General features: G+C 42.4%; 2 protein-coding genes and 1 long non-coding RNA gene across 4 annotated transcripts in view; 1 reads left to right on the top strand and 2 right to left on the bottom strand.

Moving 5' to 3' along the window:
• cenpp (centromere protein P) overlaps positions 1 to 24,917 on the top strand; it is a 116,179-nt gene that overhangs the window by 53,771 nt on the left and 37,491 nt on the right. The gene's annotated exons all lie outside the window — the stretch shown is intronic.
• Positions 1,939 to 3,389, bottom strand: LOC306930419. The gene is made up of 2 exons (XR_013790888.1): positions 3,308 to 3,389; positions 1,939 to 2,046 (listed from the first exon to the last, which is right to left on the bottom strand). It is a non-coding gene; the product is annotated as an uncharacterized lncRNA (long non-coding RNA).
• Positions 4,779 to 23,334, bottom strand: aspn (asporin (LRR class 1)). 2 transcript variants are annotated; one of them, XM_079511379.1, is made up of 9 exons: positions 23,208 to 23,334; positions 19,160 to 19,470; positions 18,284 to 18,396; positions 15,375 to 15,588; positions 14,194 to 14,304; positions 13,964 to 14,057; positions 8,353 to 8,491; positions 7,811 to 8,045; positions 4,779 to 4,918 (listed from the first exon to the last, which is right to left on the bottom strand). In XM_079511379.1, the coding sequence occupies exons 2-8, from the start codon at positions 19,413 to 19,415 to the stop codon at positions 7,842 to 7,844; spliced, it is 1,131 nt and encodes a 376-aa protein (XP_079367505.1). In that variant the 5' UTR covers positions 19,416 to 19,470; positions 23,208 to 23,334; the 3' UTR covers positions 4,779 to 4,918; positions 7,811 to 7,841. The 2 variants fall into 2 exon arrangements, with proteins under 2 accessions (XP_079367505.1, XP_079367506.1); XM_079511380.1 differs by lacking the exon at positions 23,208 to 23,334 and adding an exon at positions 23,033 to 23,116.

Raw genomic sequence — 24,917 nt, 5'->3', positions numbered from 1 at the left:
ACCCCCATAACTATGAGAGTGTAACGAATGGAACCAAATGGACGCATATGGGTCCATTTGCTACACTCTCAGAGTTACAGACCTGCAAGTGTTCACTTGGAACCCCCCTCCTCAAGTACCCTTGAACGTCCCTCCCTGGACTTTGAGAACCACTCCTATTGTATATGCAAGTGCATCATTGAAAATCTAAATATCCTTGATGGATCAGGATCAGTCAGGTTCTGATTTTAATTCATGTTCCGTCTTCTAATCATTGAAAAGCTTTAATTACAGCAAAACCGGTTAGAGTTGAAGCAAGTAACTTAGTATTACTTAGACTGCCTAACAGTCAAGTACAGTTACAGTGCCTAAGTGGGTAAGTGGCGCCCTCTGTCCGTCCTACTGTAACACTACTGCCACACACACAAAGAAACGAAAAAAGACAACAACTAGGGGTCAATAACAGGGTCTAGTGTACCAGTTACAATGTTTTCTGCTCATTTCTTGGTGTCATAACTTCCAATTTAACTTGTTTATCCTGTCTCCTGTATGAGTTATCTCTCCTGATTGGATGAAATTGATATCCTGACCTGAAAATGTTCTGTTTACTAAAGAGCTGGAAAGGCAGGGAGACCCCTGTTACTGAACAAACACTACAGAGAACCGAAGTCTGACATCACTGCCACTATAGATGCTGCTAACCCCCTGTCTCACAAGTTATTCTTTCCATTGATAATACCACAGGGTCTCAATTGCATGATTTGAGACGTATAAGAACTGTCTTCCACAACTAAGCAAAGGGTTCTAGATGAAGGTCTAACGTTTCGGTCGTTAAAGACCTTCATCAGGACAGTCCTGATAATGGTCTAACGACTGAACCGTCAACAGTGTGCAGGTCTTCTTCTTTTTCATTCAGAGATCCTCTTTTTAATATACCATACCACGTGCACTTTGTCCTACGCTGCGCACCAGTGACCTACCTTTTGAGGTGTGCGTCAGCCTTTTTGTAAGTTGCTGTCCGAAAGAAACCTTGTATCTCCATACTTCAACTTTTTGAGTGGTGCAACCACTCCTATAGACAGCTATGTGTGTCCCTGGGTCCCTGGCTGTGTCCTTGGGTCCGATCATGGAAATAGCATATTGTCACCACCAAGTGTCACTGTTGTGCAGCTTAACACACAGACACACATACACAGAGACACAGATTTTATGTTTTTTCGTAAATCAATTAAAGCCATACTGTGTCACAAATGTGACAATGAGAATAGCACATCTACAAGCTCACAACACGTCACACCAGTTGTTTTTTTCATACATTTATGCCATATTTTAGCTTGTAGATCATCTGCTATTGTATCCATTGTAGATATTCTATTTGCGGGGAAAAAAAGGAAAATATTTAGTTTAGTGTGTTAACATTTTTCACATAGGCCTAATGCCCAAAACAGGGGTGGCCAGGCCAGCTTGAGACTAAATATAATAACTAGGCATGTAACGATTCACTCAACTCACGATATGATTCGTATCACGATATGAGGTTCACGATACGATTTTTCACAATATTTTAAACAAAAAATATTGTGATTTTTTTTTATATAACTACATTGCAAAAGAAGTAGCATTACTTTTGACAGTGCAGAAACATAATTGCCTTCCTTGATGAGCATCAATGACCATCATCACCTGGGCACAGTCACAGACACACACAGCTCCCCTCTACAGTGCTCTACTACTCTCCAAAAGCACTTGAATATGATGGAATATGACTAAAGCGATGTTTTTATTTTTATTTCAATAAATTGATTCATATCGTCAGGATTAATATCGATATATCGATATACGATATATCGATACATGCCTAATAATAACTATACTTCTTCTCCATGCTCTGAAAAGTAACCGTTCTGAACATAGGCTACACGTTTTCTATGATAGCCAAGCATCCAGACAAGTCAGGGGTGGGAGGCAGTGTGAGCTTTATTGACTCATACAGAATAAATATAGCACCATGTCAGCTGGTTACTACAACACTAGTAGTACTGTGGTCAGGTGTGGTGTTTAGTTGATCTAGCACCATGTCAGCTGGTTACTACAACACTAGTAGTACTGTGGTCAGGTGTGGTGTTTAGTTGATCTAGCACCATGTCAGCTGGTTACTACAACACTAGTAGTACTGTGGTCTGGTGTGGTGTTTAGTTGATCTAGCACCATGTCAGCTGGTTACTACAACACTAGTAGTACTGTGGTCTGGTGTGGTGTTTAGTTACTACAACACTAGTAGTACTGTGGTCTGGTGTGGTGTTCAGTTGATCTAGCACCATGTCAGCTGGCTACTACAACACTAGTAGTACTGTGGTCTGGTGTGGTGTTTAGTTGATATAGCACCATGTCAGCTGGTTACTACAACACTAGTAGTACTGTGGTCTGGTGTGGTGTTTAGTTGATCTAGCAGTGCACCATGTCAGCTGGCTACTACAACACTAGTAGTACTGTGGTCTGGTGTGGTGTTTAGTTGATCTAGCACCATGTCAGCTGGCTACTACAACACTAGTAGTACTGTGGTCTGGTGTGGTGTTTAGTTGATCTAGCATGTGTCAGCTGGCTACTACAACACTAGTAGTACTGTGGTCTGGTGTGGTGTTTAGTTGATCTAGCACCATGTCAGCTGGCTACTACAACACTAGTAGTACTGTGGTCTGGTGTGGTGTTTAGTTGATCTAGCTAGCACCATGTCAGCTGGCTACTACAACACTAGTAGTACTGTGGTCTGGTGTGGTGTTTAGTTGATCTAGCACAATGTCAGCTGGCTACTACAACACTAGTAGTACTGTGGTCTGCTGTGGTGTTTAGTTGATCTAGCACCATGTCAGCTGGCTACTACAACACTAGTAGTACTGTGGTCTGGTGTGGTGTTTAGTTGATCTAGCACCATGTCAGCTGGCTACTACAACACTAGTAGTACTGTGGTCTGGTGTGGTGTTTAGTTGATCTAGCTAGCACCATGTCAGCTGGCTACTACAACACTAGTAGTACTGTGGTCTGGTGTGGTGTTTAGTTGATCTAGCACAATGTCAGCTGGCTACTACAACACTAGTAGTACTGTGGTCTGCTGTGGTGTTTAGTTGATCTAGCACCATGTCAGCTGGCTACTACAACACTAGTAGTACTGTGGTCTGGTGTGGTGTTTAGTTGATCTAGCACCATGTCAGCTGGCTACTACAACACTAGTAGTACTGTGGTCTGGTGTGGTGTTTAGTTGATCTAGCACCATGTCAGCTGGTTACTACAACACTAGTAGTACTGTGGTCTGCTGTGGTGTTTAGTTGACCGAGGACTACTTCCTCTGCCTCCCGTCTGTTGAACACCAACATAAAGAAACAACATTGAATTCCCAGGTGTTTTTCAGGTTGAGAGTAGAACTTTCTAGAACCATGGAATTATAACATACATTATGCAAAAAACAAAAAAACAACAACACAGAAATGTAAAACATATGCTATAGCAACTAGCTTGTAAAAAGAAAAACACGTTTCATACAGAGAGACATGCAGTGAGATATTATATAGATTGTACAACAATTTGCAAGTGATTATACTAGAATGAATAATGCCTGTGTCACTTATCAGCTGTTCCGCCATACATACATGCAGGTTTAAATGCAGGTCTGAATGTTGTTTGATTCAGTGTCAGAATGTAAAAAATAAAACCTAAAAATACCGATATCAACTTGACCTGATGATGCTAAAATGAAAAGTAATTATTTATATAAAATAAAAGGAAACAAACTCTCAGTAAAGTTTTATTCTCAATTATTTTCTTTTATACGTACTTGTAGCCTGTTCAGTCTGATGTTGTCTATTCTAAGTAACACAAAAGAATTTAATAACATGTGAAATTATAATTCTACAGAGGCATCACCTTTGTGCTCAGTTCTATATACTTATTTGCATGATGGTGTCTCACACCAAAAATAGCTGATCAGAGCTTGTAGATCAGTTATCTTTGGTTGGAAAGCCTTGTGTAACTAACCTGACTCCGCCAGATGGGGCAGCAGAGAGTACACTGGGTAGCAGGAGGGGGGAACCCAGTGTACTCTCTGCTGCCCCATCTGGCGGAGTCAGGTTATTGTGTAACATGAACTATAGCATCCAACCAATGCTTATTCAGTTCCATTTAATTTGGTCTTATGTGTACCACTTATGTCTACCACTAGGGGGTGCTGTTGGATGGCTTGTGTTGTGGCTGGATGTTTATTGATGATGAATGCAACTGAATAGGCTGAGTGATGCAGTGAGCTTGTCTTTGGTGTAAAGCCTTGTGTAACATGAACTATAGCAAAGCTCTTTCTAAAGTCTAGTGGTTCCCCAAGATTCTGATGACTCTTCCATCATCAAAGTTCAATAGTTATTTTTAACCACTTATAAACCCTATACGTATTTAACTCTGGTCCTTCAGGGCTCTGTATGGTCCACTACGACCAAATCTCTTTGCTAAAAAATAGCCGATCTAGTACAAGCTCACACCGTGTAGTAGGTCTGCAATTTTAACCCAATGTTAACTTTTTTGTTTTAATTTTAGCCCCAGAGTTAACACAATAGGGACATTAGGGCTGATGTGGTTAAATGTTTTATATATAGGCCTACTGGTGTGTCAGAAACCTTTCATTTCATTAAGAATGCTGGAAAACACTCTTGATAGGAGAGGCAAACGCTACATTACAAATATTTTTCTTTCAAATATCATTTTCCCTGTAAACAATTGTGTTGATATTAATGACGGTCGATATTTATCAGAATAGGAAGCTGGTTGCTTGGGCCGCGTTGTGGTGATGGTGGGTTGTCCCGCTGTCATCTCACTCAGATCTGCTTCAGCTAGCTTCCTCTGGCTTAGCTACAGGAAGTGACACGCTTGACCCCATACTCACAAGCCAATCAGAGACCTGGAGAGACAGCATAGGTTGAGTTGTTAAAGTATGAATGGACCTGTTAGTGAGCAGTGGGATGGGGGGGTTATGATCTTGTCTAATCGGTTATCGTCGATTACAGATTATGGGTGAGTTCACACTCAAAGTGTATTTCTAACTAAGGTTGGGATCCGGAAGCAGAGTAAACAGGAAGCGGAGTAAACAGGAAGCGGAGTAAACAGGAAGCGGAGTAAACAGGAATCAATTCCATCACATGTTTATCACCCAGAGGCTGAGCTGTGGACTTCATGTCTGCTTTGCTATACAATTACAATACTGGTGCTAGGTTTTAATGTCAAGGACCACCAGTGACAGTGTACAAATGGAACCAAACGGACCCGTAGGGGTCCGTTTGGTTCCATTTGTACACTATAACACAGACTTATAGACCTGTAAGTTAAGTTTCTATAACTAGTGTTGTGTCCTATCGGAACCACCTATAGAATCGTTAAAGGGAATCGTTAAGCAACTGGAATCGTTAAAATCCTAAAGGATCCCATTCATCCCAACTAGGATCCTTTACCACCGCATATCTATTTTAAGCTAACAACCTGTCACATGGTTGTGAGCTTGTACAGTAGATCTTCTATTTTCCCTATGAATGCAGGTGTGTGGGACTGGATTGGCATTTTGACTTGACTAGTAGTGTGTCTGTCTTGGGCACAAAAACTGTGAAAGCCACTGGTCTAGTGGTTATGAACTGCTCACAGTAGGATCACAAACTCAAAACTGAGCTGTACGTCGCAATGCACTTGCGCTGTTGTTTTTTTTTCCATACTGGCACAAAATGCATTTTTCCACTTGCAAAACGTAGTGTGTGAACACGCTTAATTGTCCCAGCAAGAACCCACCTGATCCCTGCACAGGCAACAGTCTGCGTCATTTATGCCTATTGGAACCCTTTTTAAGCTGGCTGTAAACCCATAATATCATCAAAACCACAGATGTCATCATTATTCATCAACAACAGCGGAACGCTAACCTGACTCCGCCAGATGGGGCAGCAGAGAGTACACTGGGTTCCCCCCTCCTGCTCCCATCTGGGAACTCTCAGGCAGACTTGATGCTCCGGCCACAAAACGGCCTGGCCAATCAGCGGCAGCTAGAGGCGGGATCAAGGCATACACAGTGCTGCCTTGATCCCGCCTCTAGCTGCCGCTGGAACGCATCCCGTTAACCAAACACACCTGGCCTGAACTGATTTCATAGGACATGGCTTATTGCATGGGGACATCAGGTCTGTTCATTAGCAAAAGGCTGTATTGCAGTAGTTCTCTTTTTTAAACATCAGGACCCCCATATTGATATATATTTGGTCGCGGACCACACATCTGAATTTTCTTTGAATAAAAGTAATAGCAGATGTTCTCCAATGTTCTTGTGTTAATTGCTTGTATACAATGGTTAAAATAATTGTGATGCTGTATTAACACATTTAGTTGGGACCCCCTGGAACCCCCCAAGGACCCTTAGGAGCCACCGGACCCCACTTTGAAAACCACTTCCTTAACTGTACCATCACAGCATAAGTCGCTAGAAAAGTCAGTTTTATCTAACACTAGAGTGGTGCCCGTTGGAGCCGTCCGCTACAGTGGTGCCCGCTGGGCACTGGCCTACATGGAACGATGCAAGTTTGAGAGTTATTTGTCAGGCATGCCCAAATATGACGTCAGAATGATGTCAGAACAGACCAGCTCCATATACGGACACTGGACAGGGGCCCTGTCCAGACCCCGGGAAGATACCTTTTTGGGCGGTTCTGGACAACCGTGGGTCCGACCGACTCAACACCGGGCTGTACCTGCACCCCCTGTGGTGGGCTGGAACACGTGTGTCGAATTTGAAGTCGGTGGGGCAAGGAGTTCTCGAGTTACGTGGATTACAGACGTACACACACACAGAGACTTGGTGCATTTATAGATTTACGGTCCTTGCATACCCAGAGTGTTTATTTTGTGGGATTAGCTAATTCACGTGAGTTTAAACTGCTGTTCAAGTCATGAACACAGAAAAAGAAATTTTTGCTGTGACTAAAAGCTTCAACCAGTATTAATGAGGCATCATCAAATTAATAGTTTGACTTGAATATCTGGGATATCTGACTGCATGTACTGTATACAGTACTGTACTGTATGTACTGTACCCATTTTCTTGTAGGAACATTGTGATTATCTGACCTGTTTCTATCCCGGTTTCCTCGCTGTTCTTTCTATCTCCATTTCTCCTCCCTTTCCTGAAAACTACAAATGACGGAGCTTGTACGAAAAAAATATTTCACCCACCTGTTTTACCGCTGTAAACCTACAGTATGATGTGACAATATAGCTGACATTCTGATTGACACAAGGTGTCAGTCTTAACATCAGGTGGCAATCTTAAAGGACGACTTCACCTGCTTTATCTTCATACTGTAATAGGTCCTCACTAATGCTCATTATAATATGGTAGCATTTTTGCCTACTCACTCTGTGTCTCAGTGGAGGGCTGTGGGCAGTTCAGAAACCCACCTACCAGTGGCATCATCGATGTGGGAATCCAAACGAATAGAAAGTAACTGCAGACTTTCTATTCTACCCTTTCTATAGGGTCCTTGGGGTGATAATGAACCCGGAAAGTCAGTATGCTATAATGGAAGCCATTGTTCTCAAGTTAATACAAATCTTGTTGTGACGATGATGTTCACTGCTAGGCGGTTTTCTGAACTGTCCACAGCCTTACTCTGAGACACAAACGGAGTAAGAATAATTTTGTCTCCATATTATGAGCATTACATAGGTTTAAAATGGGTGAAGTCGTCCTTTAACAACTGCATCTATCATAAAAACACAGAGGTTTGTAATTATTTGGCCCTCAGGGTTTTGAACGCACCGTCATTGTTCTAGCTTGTGGCATAGACATCCTACTTCCTCCTGAAGTTGGATGCCAGTTGGACGCCGCGGCTTCCCGCCACGCAGCGGAACGTGGTGGGCGGAATGTTCCAGTATCTCACTGGGTTGGCGAACAGACTGATGCTGCTGTACTGGCTCTTCTTATCGCTGTCCCTGCTGGGGCAGAAGTCATTCACCCCAACATAGTTGATTTTATTACCGTGAAGAAACATCACCTGGGGAGACACACAGTGGGGTGCACAACATCTCATCGTTCCATAGGGATATAAAATGTCATCTTGTGTTGTCACTGTAAAGGTTAATTAGTTACAATACTTCTTAGTTACAATATTGTGAGTACAAAAGGTCACGTAGAAAGGGTATGTCTAATATTTATCAGAAATATCACCATATATGGCATCGATGATAATGATCCCGATGCCTAAATACTCGGCGACTAACAATGGATCACGTTTACTGTGGTGACCATCCCTGACCTGGAGGTATAATGTGGAGATACCTGAGAGACCAGGTGCAACGTACCTGCAGGTACCTCAGGGAGCTTAGACCAGGGGGGACCTTCCTCAGTTTGTTGTTCTCCAGGTGGATTTCTCTGACGTTTGGGATGGAAGCCAGACTTCCATTCTCTACAGACTTGATCTGGTTAAAACCCAGACTCAACCTACACACGGACAGACAGGCATGCATAAAAACAAATAAGACATACAGACAATCAGAAGGATAAGGATACAATCCTTATACAACAAGAAAGATTTGAGCGCTGCCTAACAAGTAAGACGCGCGAACGCGGGAAGCGAACACAGCTCGTAAATTGCAATAACAACAATTAGAATAAATTACGTACTTTTTTAAGGTTTTTTTTTAAGTTCTCTTTTTTTTAGTTTTTTTAAGATTTCTTTTTAAGTTAAGTTTTTTTTAAAGTTTTTTCTTTTTAAGTTTTTTTTTAAGTTAAGTTTTTTTTAAAGATTTTTTTTAAGTTAAGTTTTTTTAAGTTAAGTTTTTTTTAAAGTTTTTTCTTTTTAAGTTTTTTTTTTAAGTTAAGTTTTTTTTAAGTTAAGTTGTGTGTGTGTGTGCGTGTGCGTGTGTGCGTGCATGTGTGTGTGTGTTTTTGTGTGTGATACAGCTGCGCCCTCTGGTGGTGGGCGGGTGGTGTTACAGCGTGACACACACACACACAGACACACAGACAGACATGATCTGCTGGGTCTCATAGTAAATGCTCACTGCGTTCGCAATCACTGCGTTCGCAATCACTGCGTTCGCAATCACTATATAAATTTGACTACCACGGATTAGAAATTTGAAAGTCAACAGCCTGGACAAATCCTCAGTGTACTTTGCTGGGTACTAGAAGCTCCTCCCACTCTGACATCATCATCATCTGAGCTGCTCAGACGTGTGTTAATGACACAACACTAGCCTAGCATGGCCAGACTAATATCACTGCTCAGATTTTAGTCTGGAATCTCTGTGTGGAACCTGCATTTCCAAAGGGAAATTTCAAAAAATGCCTCAGGTGATAAACCTGTCCCAATATTTGCCTACTGGGCCCTGATTGGTCCCTCATTACTTCGGAATGATTGAAATCCGATCACAACTGAGCGGTGCCAGACCAAATTTGCCGAGGGCACTTTTGAGGGCCGCTAGCCCACATGATGTTTACAGCAGTAAACGTCATGTGATGTCATGTAAGTAATATAAATATAAATATTGCACCCCGTCACTTCACACGTGTTTTGTCAACACATCAGAGGCTGACACGGGCGAGGAAGATGAGGTGGGAATGGTGGGCACTGGGATATGAGATTAGGTGGACACTGGGAGATGAGGTTAGGTGGACACTGGGAGATGAGGTTAGGTGGACACTGGGAGATGAGGTTAGGTGGACACTGGGAGATGAGATTAGGTGGGCACAGGAAATGGAGCTGGGTCCGTCACAGGAAGTGGACATGAGTCTGGCACGGGTCATTAGGCCGGCACAGGACCTGGAGATGAGGCAGGCGCAGGAACTGCCAGTAGAGGATCATCGGCTGGAACAGCAGGCCATCATTGAGTCCATGGAGGCACATGTCAACCCGGGTGTGGACCTGGAACAGCAGGCCATCATTGAGTCTATAGAGGCACATGTCAACCCGGGTGTGGACCTGGAACAGCAGGCCATCATTGAGTCTATAGAGGCACATGTCAACCCGGGTGTGGACCTGGAACAGCAGGCCATCATTGAGTCCATGGAGGCACATGTCAACCAGGGTGTGGACCTGGCTGCAGAGTTTTACCCAGCGATTCCACCAGCCAGTAAGCATCTAATAGACAGTCTGCCACATATGAGCGTCCGCGAGTCTGTGGAGGACTCCTGTAGCATCTGCTGTAGTGACTACATTGAAGGGGAGGTGTACACTCGGTTGTCCTGTAACCATGGTTACCACAGACGCTGCATCACCCTGTGGCTGCAAACGTCTGCCGCGTGCCCTGTGTGTCGTCACATGTCGGCTCCGCCCACTCCCCTCCCACAAACATTCTTCCAGACTCTCTTAGAATACTTACTTATTATAGTTAGTACATTAGTAGTATTATTAGTTGTACTGTTCTCATGCAGCGTAGGGACCGGTAACATGTCATTGTTCCGACTTCTTGTTAGTCCGACTGATTTCTTCACAGGTGAGTAGAAAAATAACCTATACACACAGTTCAAGGTAACCAGTAAGGCATCCGCCTGGGTGACGGCAGACTGCTGGGCGAGTGCTTTGGCATGGAGGGTCAGATCAACATATGGAATGAATTGTGTACTAGCCATATATGGAGCATGTCTTGTGTGTACAGGGTTTGATGAGGTCAGATCAACATATGGAATGTCAGAACAGGTCAGCTCCATATATGGAGATCTAAGGGTGGCAGCGGGGGAAGTGCCTTGAGTGTACACTACAGGGTTTGGTGAGGTCTGGCCATGGAGCGTGTCTTGAGTAAACAGGGTTTGATGATATATGGAATCAACATATGGAATGTCAGAACAGGTCAGCTCCATATACGGAGGTCTAAGGGTTTGAGGTCAGTACAGATGTAGAGTTCCATATAGGCTCCATATATGCAGATCTAGGTGATGACTTCTCCATGTATGGCTATCCAGTGTTTGATGAGGTCAGTGTCGTGATATGGAGACGGCCTGGCCGTCTATATGGCCGCCATATATGGAGTGTCAACCATATATGGTGGCGTGACGTGTCACGAGGCGTAATCGACGTGGCGGATTGACTGACAGGTTTTGCAGGTTTTCTGAACATGTCTGTCTTCTCTGTGTACTGCTGCATCAAAATGGTGCAGACAGGAAGTGACTCATTACTTTTCAAAATAAAACACACACCTTCACAATAATGCAAAGCCTTTCTAAAGTGAACAGAAATACAAACATTGCATAGAATTACTTAAACTGAAACATTATACAGAATAATTTAATATTTGCCTTAACCCATTTTGGGCGGGAACCCCTTTTGGTGTTAGCATTATGTTGTGCTTTAGCTATTTAAAAATCACACCCGTGTGAACTGAGTGGTGCAAGGTCTTATATAGCCTGATCAGCTGTGGTCTGACGTAATGTCAGTGACCATAGTAACCATGCTCATTTATTAGGGTCCCACGTACAGGTACACACATAAACGGACACATACGTAGATACAGACAAAGCTGGTTGTTGGAGTGGTTTGCACCACTCAAAAATAGCAGATCTACAAGCTCATAGCGCGCCACCGAGCGGCACGCTACGAGCTTGTAGATCTGCTATTTTTGAAAAATCGTTAAAATGTGCCTCAAATCTTTCAGAAAATTGTCATGATTTAGAAAACATTTTTTTTTTATTTCGACGTCAGGCCTGAATGGGTTTAAACGCAACACATTAGTTAATCATAGTTTCTCCCCTCCAATGTCTAGCCTTCACTCGTGAGTTGTGACGTCATGTGGCAACCAAGTCTATGGACTTCTAACGTTTGTCTGAGAGCCCTAAAAAAATAGGATAAAGAACTACATGACCGTCTGCACATTTCCTGGCATGGAACGGCACTAATCTGTCCTGTTTTGTAGATTTTATGCTTTGTTATTTGTGTTATTTTATGTGAAACTTAATGGGCTGCTGTTTTGGCCAGGACTCCTGGTAAAATAAAGGTGGAAAGAAAATAACAAAAGCAGAGCCATCTCAATGGGATTGGACTGGCTATGAGTCACTAACAGGGACTAGTTAATGTCTCTGCTAGGCCCCATTTATTTCCAGGAAAAGTGAGATAACACAGCTAATTGGCCCACATTCCCACAATATGATTACCTTTTGATTACATGTTGTATTTTGCTGGTTACTTAAATAATCGCAATATTACACTCGAGGGTATTCTGAACCGTCATCATTGGCACTTGATACTTAGGGAACAGTGTGCTTGACAGCATCACTGTTATGCCAATAATGATGGTAAAGTACACCCTCGAGTGTATGATCGCTTCATTGATGCCCATGGAAAGATGGAACATTCAACCGTTAAGGACAAAGTACTAACTGGAACTGCAGATACATGCAGTTACATGTATCAGCTTTTAATATACAGCGCCTCTATGATATTACAGTACAATGTACTGTGCATATCACTATTAAGGTTCTTGAGGAATACTGGTTTCAGCTCAAGTGTAACCATACATACAGTATACATTCTAAACGCATACGCCGGTGGTCAGCAGCAATAATAGCTATCTAACCTCTGGCTAATCATAGCAATGGTAAACAAATGAACACGTTGGTTTAATTTCATCACATCAGCACTGTAATGGAATTATGCCAATACTACACTGTTCTTATCCATGATTATAGTCATAACTCCTATGAACCTTCCAACTGAAAGGACATTTGTCCACTCTCTCTGCACGTCTAATTCCAACTCACAGTAGTAGGCAAGCCATGTTCAAACCGGCTGGTTGCCTGTCAGAATAACTATCATTTCTAGTACAGTGTGTGATATAATAAACTATAGACGACAGTTAAAGTCCTCATTTTATTCTGACCCCTCCACGAAAAGGCCTAGTTGTCCTGATCCCTTATCCATCATTTATACATTATGGATAATTAGTGTGGATTTAAACTGTTATTCGTCTATAGTACTTTATTGATCTGAGCTTGGCAATATTTTGAAGGTGGAAAAAATGTACGGGTAACAATTTCAATATGAATCAAGTCAAGGTGCATTGATTGATCAAACTGAACGCCAAGGTTTCTAATGTTGGGGCGCACATTGGGTTTAAGGGGCCCACTACAGTGACGCCGCCTTGGGAACAATACTCTCTGGGGCAACAATAAGTACCTCTGTTTTGTCCTCATTTAGCTGGAATGTATGACTCTGTCCACTAACCACACCTCCAGCTATTTTTATTGTATAAAACATGTATAAAACATGTATGACATGGAGGCTGCATGCTGCAGTCTCCCGAGAGCTCTCCTGGAGTTAGTTTCTTGTATAATAAATACATTGACTCATTCCACTGTACTCTACCCTTTGTGGGAATTCTTTACACTATTGATGTATGTTTTAGATTATCCATAACAGCACTCCGTTGACTGCATGTGTAATAATTATAGCATATCTGTGTGGAGTCTTCACCATCACACTGCTCATTAATGTCCTTTAACCCATTCAGGCCTGACGTCGAAATTTTAAAAAAAAAGTTTTCTAAATCATGACAATTTTCGGAAAGATTTGAGGCACATTTTAACGATTTTTCAAAAATAGCAGACCTACAAGCTCATAGCGCGCCACCGAGTGGCGCGCTATGAGCTTGTAGATCTGCTATTTTTCAATAGCTAAATTATAACAATGTTTAAAACACCAAAAGGGGTTCCCGCCCAAAATTGGGTTAATGGTTAATGTGGTTAAACGCTAACGTGACATGGATGCGTTCCAGGTCTCAATGGATTAAAACACACCTAAATCGTGGATTATCTCGGACAACGTGCAGCAGTAGGTCCTTTGTGCCAGTTCAGTTATTGCTTTTATCAAGTTGCATTGAAGGATTTAAGAAAAGAAAGAAGGCAAATTCTGTTCCAACCATCTGTTCTTAATGGAATTTTGTGAAATGAGGGTCATATATTATACTGTACTGTGCATACCTCTGTAAGTTTTTAAATCTTTTGAAGTCTTCTATCTCCACCTTTGATATCTTATTGTAGTCGAGTTGAAGCTCCGTCATGGAGGAAGGCAAGTCTAACACACACACACACACACACACACACACACACACACACACACACACACACACACACACACACAACCAGATGTAAGCTGACCAGTACAATCACAGTCCTGTGTTGTTCAGCATCAATTATTATAGTTAGTTTACCTTTTGGTACAGCAGTGAGCTTGGCCTCAGATATGCCCAGGTACAGAGTGGCCACTCCATCAAACGCTCCCAACTCGATGCCACTGTTGGCCAGAGGGTTGGCTCCCAACTCTGAAGGAGAACAAACAGACATCATTCAGTATGAAGCATCTTACTGTATTATAAACCCCAACCCATGCCCAATTTTGAGAGTAAGACTAGGGCCGGGCGATGCGACTTAATATCAATATCACAATTATTTCAAACTTTCCCTCGGTTACGTTTAATGAACAATTACTAGGGGCACGGTGGCACAGTCTGTAGTGCTGTCGCCTCACAGCTAGAAGGTCCTGGGTTCGATTCCCGCTGGGGACGCTGTGGGCGCTGCAGGCGTGTTCTCTCCTCTGCGTCATCAGTGCCCATACCCGAGGCAGGGTTGGCGAAAGGAGGAGTTTGCATGTTCTCCCCGTGTCCCCTAGGGTAGGTACCCTCACAAAAACATGCTGTAATCCTGGTCTCTAAAGTACCTCCTGGGGAAACTCCCCTCCTGTCAGGTGAAAAGAAGCAGCTTGGACTCCTCATGCATAGAAGGAAGCATGAGGTCAGTCCGCTGCCCCCCCAGGTTGGCAGAGGAAGTGTAGCGCCCAGGATTACATTAGATCAGGAGTGCCCAAAAGGTAGATCGTGATCTACCAGTAGATCACAAAGGCTGTTCAGGTAGATCACATGACATGCCCCTAAAACATTATAATTTAAATATGAAAAACTATTTTTTGCATCTGCCACTTGAATTAAGGTGAATTGATTGATTGATATCAAAAAGGGCCTGTCAGATCAAACCCATAATGTCATACTTGCACACAAACATCAGTAGCATTAGAAAGACAGACAGACAGACAGACAGACAGACAGACAGACAGACAGACAGACAGACAGACAGACAGACAGACAGACAGACAGAAAAACCCTACCAATTACATTTACCCCTCTATTTCCCATTCCAAGTGCATTTGTCTCATATGTAACGCCAACAGCACTTTTCCAAAGCCCCCTCTGGTAATTCTTTAAGGGGCGCTAGCCGCTTCTATAAAGCGCTTTTGTCCCCCACACGTCCTCAGTTCAAATATGATTATTTTTGGGGGTCGCAGCCTGAAAAGGTTGAGAAGCACTGCTCTAGACTAGAGACAAGTGTGTGTCCTTACCGAGCACGTTGAGGCTCCTCAGGCCTTTGAAGGCTTCCTTCTGGACTCTGCTGATCCTGTTCTCATGGAAGCGGAGCTCCAGGATGTTGGGGGGCAGGTTGGCAGGGACCTGAGTCAGCAGGTTGTAGGACAGATACAGCAGCCTGAGACGTCCCAGGTCTTTAAACGCCTTGGGATGAATACTGGACAACTTGTTGTTGATCAGGAACAGAGCCTGGGACGACAAGTACAATATACAGTAAGACCATACTGCTGCACTGTTGTTATTTGGATGGATTACACCTTTAAAACATTTTTGATGATGTAAGCACATGTTTGCGTGTGATTGGTGCTTTGATGACGGCATGCTGTGGTTTGAGTTCCAGCTGGAAGCCAACGTTGCAATCAAAGACCTTCATCCAGACAGCAGATGTTGAGTCCTTCCTGTTACTGTCGCAACAATTACAGAGGTTATTATAGTTTAGAATTTGGAATTTGGTTCTATTTTTTATTTTATTTTTTCATTTTGCCTTTTTAAAAGACTAATTTTAGTATAGTTTCATTAGTTTGAGTTTGAGTTTATTTTAGCGTAAATTTAGGGTAGTCTGGGGCAAGATCCAGTATCATTTTCAATTATACTTACATTTACACTTACATTACAATTACATTCTTCTCAGAAGCTGGTACTTTTTACCCTATTATTTGACAGCTTTAGCTATATAGTCACTTGCAGATTTAGATTATTTATACAAATGATGATGTACAATATTATTATTATTAGGGTTATTAGGTTAGGCTTGGCCAGCAGCACATACATAACAGTAATTAAAATAAATGCCACATTTACCCACTACAACATTAAAGTGATGAATACATGAATGCATTACTAATTATAATACATTAATGTGATTGTGCTTTCAAATTTTATCAAATATTTCCTTTGCCTTTTTCATGTCCTTGATATAAAAAGGTCTTAGAACGAAACAAGTTTTTCAGCAAAACTGATTTAGTAGAGATTTGTAGAATCGGCCTCAGGTCTTAATGGGTTAAAGAAGTTATTCTACCATCACTGGTAGGACAGACAGACAGACAGACGGAGAGACCGACAGACAGACAGACAGACAGACAGACAGACAGACAGACAGACAGACAGACAGACTGACTGAGAGACAGACAGACAGACAGACAGACAGACAGACAGACAGACAGAGAGACAGACAGACAGACAGAGAGACTGAGAGACCGACAGACAGACAGACTGAGAGACCGACAGACAGTATTGTTGTTCTCTGTAGGACCAACAGATGGTGTAATGCTGTGTAGAGGAATGGAGCTAATTAGCCCACAGACTATCTGGACTTCTGCCATCCTCTGATCACAATATGTTTTGTATTTACATTTTACATGCCTCTTTCATGTGAACGTAGCCGTACAAATTCAGTGCATCATGTGAAGTTGGAGCCATTAAAAAGAGAGTTGACAGACAGACAGGCCTGTGTGCAGAGAGGTTTTTTAAGGCTGAATCCAGGACAGTATGCAGTATATGTAATGAGACAATAATCCTCTGTCTGTCCGTGACCTTGTCAGGGCGTCTCCTGACATGTTTGAGTACCAGGCTACCAGCCCACTTGGTTCATGGTGGTACAAAGACTCCATACAGTCTGACTGGGGTTTTAGGGATCGTGAGATCTTTGTTCACTGCGTGCTCACAACCAAACATTCCTCATCAAACAATTTCAGACTTGCCCTCCATTGTTTGTTACAAATACAGGAAGAGTGATGTGGTGGTCGTTTGGGGGAAGGTTAAGCTTCTGACGTGATGATCTAAAAGCAGCCTTTTCCCCACAGCGCTGCAGGCTGTCGTCGCCAGGCTATCAAATCGTAAATAGTTATAATACTGACTTGTGGGACGGTGTAGTGGAAAAAAGTACTTTTTTAAAAACAGTATCAAAACTGCAATGTAGAAATACTTACAAGTTACAAGTACGAGTCTGGAATTAAAAAATTACGTGAGTAAAAGTGTAGATAACTTGCAACTTGCTGTTCAGATTTCACAACACACGTTACACTACACTGCCTTTCATGTAGCTCATCACTGACTAGAAATCCTCTATGCCGTTTGTGAGGATGACATGTTGACTCATGATTACACGTCCCCGTTACTTGGAACTAAGGCTGGGCGATCAATAATGAGTTCAACACAATATCACGATTATTTAAAACTTTTACCTCAATTACAATCATCTAGACCTGTGCCCGTCGGCCACCGGCCTACTTGGGAACGATGCAAGTTGGGAACCTAGTATGCAATAACCGTTGTCAGAGCACCCGTTTTAACCGTCTGTGTCCCATATGGCGATATCTGTATCCGTCTGTCTGCCTGTGTCATTCTGAAGAGTGCAAACTGACTGTGAAAAGTGGTCTGGTTTAGTAATTAAATGGCAGGTGTGGGGTTGCCATGGCAATCAATTGGCTGAGGCAGAGCCTGGGACTTCTACAGGTGAGGGGACTTAGGCTCATTAGGTCGACTGGCAGAGCCTGACCAGAGCCTTTTGTGGCGGTTCTGGACACTGACTCAAGGCCGGACACTGGAACGTGTGTGTCAAATTTGAAGTCGGTGGGGTGAACAGTTCTTGAGTTATGTGGATTACAGACGTACACACACACACACACACATACACACATACGTGGTGCATTTATTTATTGTAAGATGAATGATTATTATTACTATTTTTACACTGCCATAGTTCTCTGACAAGGGCTGTACTGTATGTCAAACTGTTACATGTGGGATATTTCTAAGAGAGTGAAAATATTATCTTTGTGACTTTAAAATAAATAATTAAATAAAATAAAACAGTGTGGAAGAAAAAAACTGTTCCGGAAACGGATCCAAATGTGATGGAAGCGGTTCAGGTACTTAGGCTTACGTAGAGGTCTTTGAGGCCTTTGAAGTCGTTTTCTTTGATGTCAGTGATGTCATTGTTCTGGAGGTCAATCATCCGCGTGTCCTCTGGAATCTTCTCTGGAATGGAGATCAGACCTGTAGAGAGAGAGACACACACACACACACAAATGCGAGCACAATTAAATAATTACAGTAGCATGGACATTTTGCCCCCCAAAATAATAATATTTGAACTGCGGACGCCCAGGAATTGTTGTTGAGTTGAGGCATTACATTTTGTTTCACTCGGTTCTATTGTCTAGACAATCTATTGTCTAGTCTATTGTGACTTTGTAGATCGGCTTTTTCGCAATGGTTGCCTCTTTCTGATAATATTTGACAATTAGGATTTTTGTCCAACCGTGCAACAGAAACCAATGGGTGTAAAGAGGGGCAGGTTAACATGTGTAACTTGACGTGGTTATGTTGTGCAGTGCAGATCAGCTATTGTCAAACTTTTTGCCACTTTCTCTATTTGACAATTTGGCCAATGTTTGACCAGTTTTTATAGTATAGTTTGTTGATTACTTTTGATGCAGTAATGGTCTTATTTATTATTATTTAAGAATCTTAAAAGCCTTTAATTGTCACTTTAGAAAAGTGCAGATACCCTGTAATACATTTAAACATGTTGGTTTGTTAACAATTCAGTTAAGCAAATCATCTGGGGACATGTGGGGTTCCTGTGGGTTCTCAACCTGTGGGTTGCAAACTCGTAAAAGCACCGATCTCAGCCAAACACCTCACGCTGCATACGAACCATCTGTGTCCAACCTGTGGGTTGAGAACCACTGGTGTTGTACTGTACTGTACTGTACTGTAGTGTAATATTGTGTTATGCTGTGAAGTGGTATTTTACCCTTATCAGAACACTGAACCACGTGCGGGAAACACTGACACCCAGATGGACAATCCTCATCATCATCGTCATCATCATCATCAATATCGTTGTCGTCGTCCCCCCATCGACTGGCCGGTCTGTCGAGCCCCCTTCGACTGGCCGGTCTGTCAGCCATCATCGTGTCGTAGTTACTCATGTAGTCCATGGCGTTGATTGGCTCGTACGGCTTGCTGTCTCCTATCGCCAGGAGCCACAGTAGGAGGATAGCCCGCATGGTGTCGTTGCTAGGAGACCGTTGCCCGGGCAGTCAAATAGCAGCCCAGAGAGTCCTGTTAGCAACAGACCAATAAAAAAACAGGACTGGACCATGATGTCATCACACTTGAGGAAATGCCTCAATTGTATAAGCTTATAAAGTATGTTGTGCTCCAAGCTCAAAGCTTACCAAACCTCGAGCCAGGTCAGGAAAAAGGAGGGGAAAAAAGGCGTATACACTGACATAAAAAGGTAGAGGCTCTTGGGATGCAAACACTTCCAATTTATTTTCCAGGTGGAAAAGGTATTCAACAAATCAAACCATGGGTCGCACTACAGAAATAAAAGTCCATAATGTGTATTGCTCCATATGCCTCATAGTGACAAGGATGACAAACGTTTCGGCTTATCCAGGCGTCATGGAAATGGTGGCATTATGAAAAGGTGATTAAAGGAGATCCTCAGACCTTTTTCCGAAACGTCCACTCCTTTTTTCACCTTTTCAGAAGTCAACTTTTTCACCTTGTAAATAAATTTGTATCAGGCATAAATGTATATCAGGTAATAGAGATATAAGTATCTCTTTAGCCCTGTCTGTTATCTGTCTTGGGTTTCATGCTGCAGTAATTCTTTGACAGCTTCATTGGTCCCTCGCGGGATCAATGAAGGTTTATCCATCTAATGTTCCGAGTATACACTCGTATTTAGCCCAAAACCTGGTGTGTTGTGTAGTCAGGAGGATGAGGGCAGGAGCAGGCCTGGAGAAGCATTTAGATTAGAACATGGCGCTGATCTGGAGCCAGTCCACCGGGCAGAGGGCATGTGAGGTCTGTGGGAGCCTTACTTATACCAGTGTTTCCATGCAAACTCGTAAAAGCACCGATCTCAGCCAAACACCTCATGCTGCATACGAACCATCTGTGTCCATTTAGCAAACATTTGCAGTGTTGTTAAAATAGGAACCCAGCATTTCATCAAACACATTTAAGAGCCAGTGGAGGGCTTTGGTGGAATGTGGGGTTTGCGTGCATGCCTCGTCTCAGGACCTTTCCACTGCCTCGTCAGTGGGACCACCACCAGCCACAACTATGTACTGGTGGTCCCACGTCCTGCACAGACAGCAAATACCTCTGACAGCACGGACCCCGTCCCTGGGCCTGCATGTCCACATAGCGCTAGTCTTCACATCAACACATTAACGAGTTTTAACATCAACACATTAACGAGTTTTAACATCAACACATTAACTAGTTTTAACATCAACACATTAGTCTTAACATCAACCCATTAACTAGTCTACATCAACCCATTAACTAGTCTACACATCAACCCATTAACTAGTTTACAGCAACCCATTAACTAGTCTACTGTACATCAACCCATTAACTAGTCTACACATCAACCCATTAACTAGTCTACATCAACCCATTAACTAGTCTACACATCAACCCATTAACTAGTCTACATCAACCCATTAACTAGTCTACACATCAACCCATTAACTAGTCTACATCAACCCATTAACTAGTCTACACATCAACCCATTAACTAGTCTACATCAACCCATTAACTAGTCTACACATCAACCCATTAACTAGTCTACACATCAACCCATTAACTAGTCTACACATCAACCTATTAACTAGTCTACACATCAACCCATTAACTAGTCTACTGTACATCAACCCATTAACTAGTCTACATCAACCCATTAACTAGTCTACATCAACCCATTAACTAGTCTACACATCAACCCATTAACTAGTCTACATCAACCCATTAACTAGTCTACACATCAACCCATGAACTGGTCTACATCAACCCATTAACTAGTCTACACATCAACCCATTAACTAGTCTACACATCAACCCATTAACTAGTCTACATCAACCCATTAACTAGTCTACACATCAACCCATTAACTAGTCTACACATCAACCCATTAACTAGTCTACACATCAACCCATTAACTAGTCTACACATCAACCCATTAACTGGTCTACATCAACCCATTAACTAGTCTACACATCAACCCATTAACTAGTCTACACATCAACCCATTAACTAGTCTACTGTACATCAACCCATTAACTAGTCTACACATCAACCCATTAACTAGTCTACACATCAACCCATTAACTAGTCTACACATCAACCCATTAACTAGTCTACATCAACCCATTAACTAGTCTACACATCAACCCATTAACTAGTCTACACATCAACCCATTAACTAGTCTACATCAACCCATTAACTAGTCTACATCAACCCATTAACTAGTCTACACATCAACCCATTAACTAGTCTACATCAACCCATTAACTAGTCTACACATCAACCCATTAACTAGTCTACACATCAACCCATTAACTAGTATACATCAACCCATTAACTAGTCTACATCAACCCATTAACTAGTCTACACATCAACCCATTAACTAGTATACATCAACCCATTAACTAGTCTACATCAACCAGTTAACTAGTCTACACATCAACCCATTAACTAGTCTACATCAACCCATTAACTAGTCTACTGTACATCAACCCATTAACTAGTCTACACATCAACCCATTAACTAGTCTACATCAACCCATTAACTAGTCTACATCAACCCATTAACTAGTCTACACATCAACCCATTAACTAGTCTACATCAACCCATTAACTAGTCTACATCAACCCATTAACTAGTCTACACATCAACCCATTAACTAGTCTACATCAACCCATTAACTAGTCTACATCAACCCATTAACTAGTCTACATCAACCCATTAACTAGTCTACATCAACCCATTAACTAGTCTACACATCAACCCATTAACTAGTCTACATCAACCCATTAACTAGTCTACATCAACCCATTAACTAGTCTACACATCAACCCATTAACTAGTCTACATCAACCCATTAACTAGTCTACATCAACCCATTAACTAGTCTACATCAACCCATTAACTAGTCTACACATCAACCCATTAACTGGTCTACATCAACCCATTAACTAGTCTACATCAACCCATTAACTGGTCTACATCAACCCATTAACTAGTCTACATCAACCCATGAACTAGTCTACATCAACCCATTAACTAGTCTATACACATCAACCCATTAACTAGTGGGTTGATGTTATATTAAGTAGTCTTAAAATAAACCAATATAGTACTATCTAGTCTTAACATCAACCCATTGACTATTAGGTCAACAATACAAATGACGTTAGTTTTGTGGATGAATTTACTTTTACTGCGTGGCCCCCGTGCCCCCCCCAAAATGACCAAAAAACCAGAGCAGAACTCCCACCATGGGACTCGGGCAATCAATTAATACAGTTGCAACCACTATATTAATGGCAAGTATTTCATACAACTTAAGTTCAAAAAATCTGAACTATCCCTTTAACTACATAAGCATCAGTGATTATTACGCTATTATCAGTGTAGTGTTGTTAAAATACTGCATCTCCCTACTCACATGAACACATACATAATTTATTACACTATAAGCACTTATGTCATTAATTCACTGGCGTGTTGTCCCTGTAAAACCCATTGACGTTGTTCTATTTATTTATTATGCAACCATCTATGAGATCACGTTAATGAATGCAACATGTTGGCTCCTATACCTGGGATGTCTTGTTAGGTGTGTTTGGTTACGCCCGATTTACAGTTGGCTGCGCATCGGGTCGCCCAATCAAAAATAGCAGATCTACAAGCTGTAGAGCGAGTGATGTCCCAGACGGTAGGTGTTAGTTAGAGTGTGCTGGAGCGTGGAGGAGACCAGCGTAGCTTGCATCCTACCTGGGATGTCCTGGGAGGTGTCAGCCTGCAGGATGCAGCGGAGGCAGCAGCAGGATTAGGAGCAGTAGAAGAAGAGCGGTAGCAGAGAGAGAGGTCCAGTTGGAAAGCTCCAGGTTTGAGTGTCAATGAATTCCCAGTGACTGGAGAAGAACATTACTTACACACTCTCTCTCTCTCTCTCTCTCTCTCTCTCTCTCTCTCTCTCTCTCTCTCTCTCTCTCTCTTGTCTGTCTGCCCCCCTCCTTTCTCCCCCTCTCACTGTACCCCCCCCCCAGTGGAAACAGAAACCACAGCTGAAGTCTTGGCGTGAGAAGCTCAGTTATACTAAAGATCTCTTAAATCTCGTTCACGGATCGCATTCTCTCTCTCTCTCTCTCTCTCTCTCTCTCTTTCTCTCTCTCTGTACTTGTCAAAGACAAAGGAAGGGGATTGTTGAGTCTTTGATTTCAGGGCAGCATGATGGTGTTTATACTGTGCGTGTTCACCTCACATCGCCTGGTCCGCTGCCACCTTAAACACTGAAACATAAACCTACTGTCAAATGCTTTGGCAGAAACTGGAGAACTAAACTGAGCTGCTGCTACTGGTCCTTAATTCCTCCTCATGCTGCTGCCTTCCATCGAAGCGGTTCGATCAGGGACTCATTTAGAATTAGACCAGGGAGAATTTCATCACTATTAACATAGTAAATGGTTGAGGTGTTTTACATGCATTCTTGTCTAGTATAAACATATTCTGCATATGAATGCATGCATCTGTAGGCAATATGTTTTGTGTCTGAAGTGTTCTGGTTTCTGTTTGTAGTCCATTTTGTAGACCAAATCGTACCGACCAATCGTGATTCATGATTGAGGTGCGTTGGTGATGTGAGGTCAGCATCCAGGTCCATGCGGGGAGCAAAAGAGGTGGAATGCATTTCCTGAAATACTCAAAACACTTGAAACCCAGTGCTATGTGATGAACTATTAACGGGATGTAAACTGGCTAGTTGTGAAATAATCCAGTCCCACACGTAGTCTCTGAACTCCTTTCCCGATTCTGAAGATGCTGATCGGATCAGATTTTAAACGATGACCGATGAAGCATTAGCCCAGATATCTGCTGGCTGCACAGGAAAGCCCAGAAACAGTGTCCCTAGCGTCAGATGATGGGAATCGGTTCCAAGATTGGTCTCTTGGTAAAATATGTACCATGTCCTTTGTATGTTCCTTCTTTGTTTCCAAGTTTTTGCCTCAGATGAGTTTCCAGGAGTTTCACGTTTATCTTGTGATGTGGTGATAACATTTGAGTTGTTAATTGATTGATTGAATCGGACAATCCAGGATTGAAATGGCTGTTACCATTTTGAATGAGTGCATATTTAATGGGCACGTTTGAAACTAAAAGTTACTAAGCTTATAACACTGTAGTCACACTGTAGGCCGATTAGACTTCTACGCCGGGACAACGCTCCACACGTCCCAAACTCTTCTCCCTTCTGGCCCCAAAACTGTGGAATGCACTTCCCGTTGCAATCAGAACTGCAGCATCACTCCCGATCTTCCGCCGTAGTCTGAAAACCCACCTTTTCAGACTCCATCATGGCCCATAGCACTTACCCTACCCCCCTTAGACAGCACTTCTTAGACTTATATAGCATTTGAAACAGACTTATAGCATGTCATGTAGACAGCACAATAAGTGCATTGTATGTAGTCATAGCACTTCATA

This window comes from Electrona antarctica (genome assembly GCF_951216825.1).
Source record: "Electrona antarctica genome assembly, chromosome: 9".
NCBI classification, from domain to species: domain Eukaryota; kingdom Metazoa; phylum Chordata; class Actinopteri; order Myctophiformes; family Myctophidae; genus Electrona; species Electrona antarctica.
Note: the sequence above shows the minus strand (reverse complement) of the source record. Positions and strands in the feature narration are given on the sequence as shown.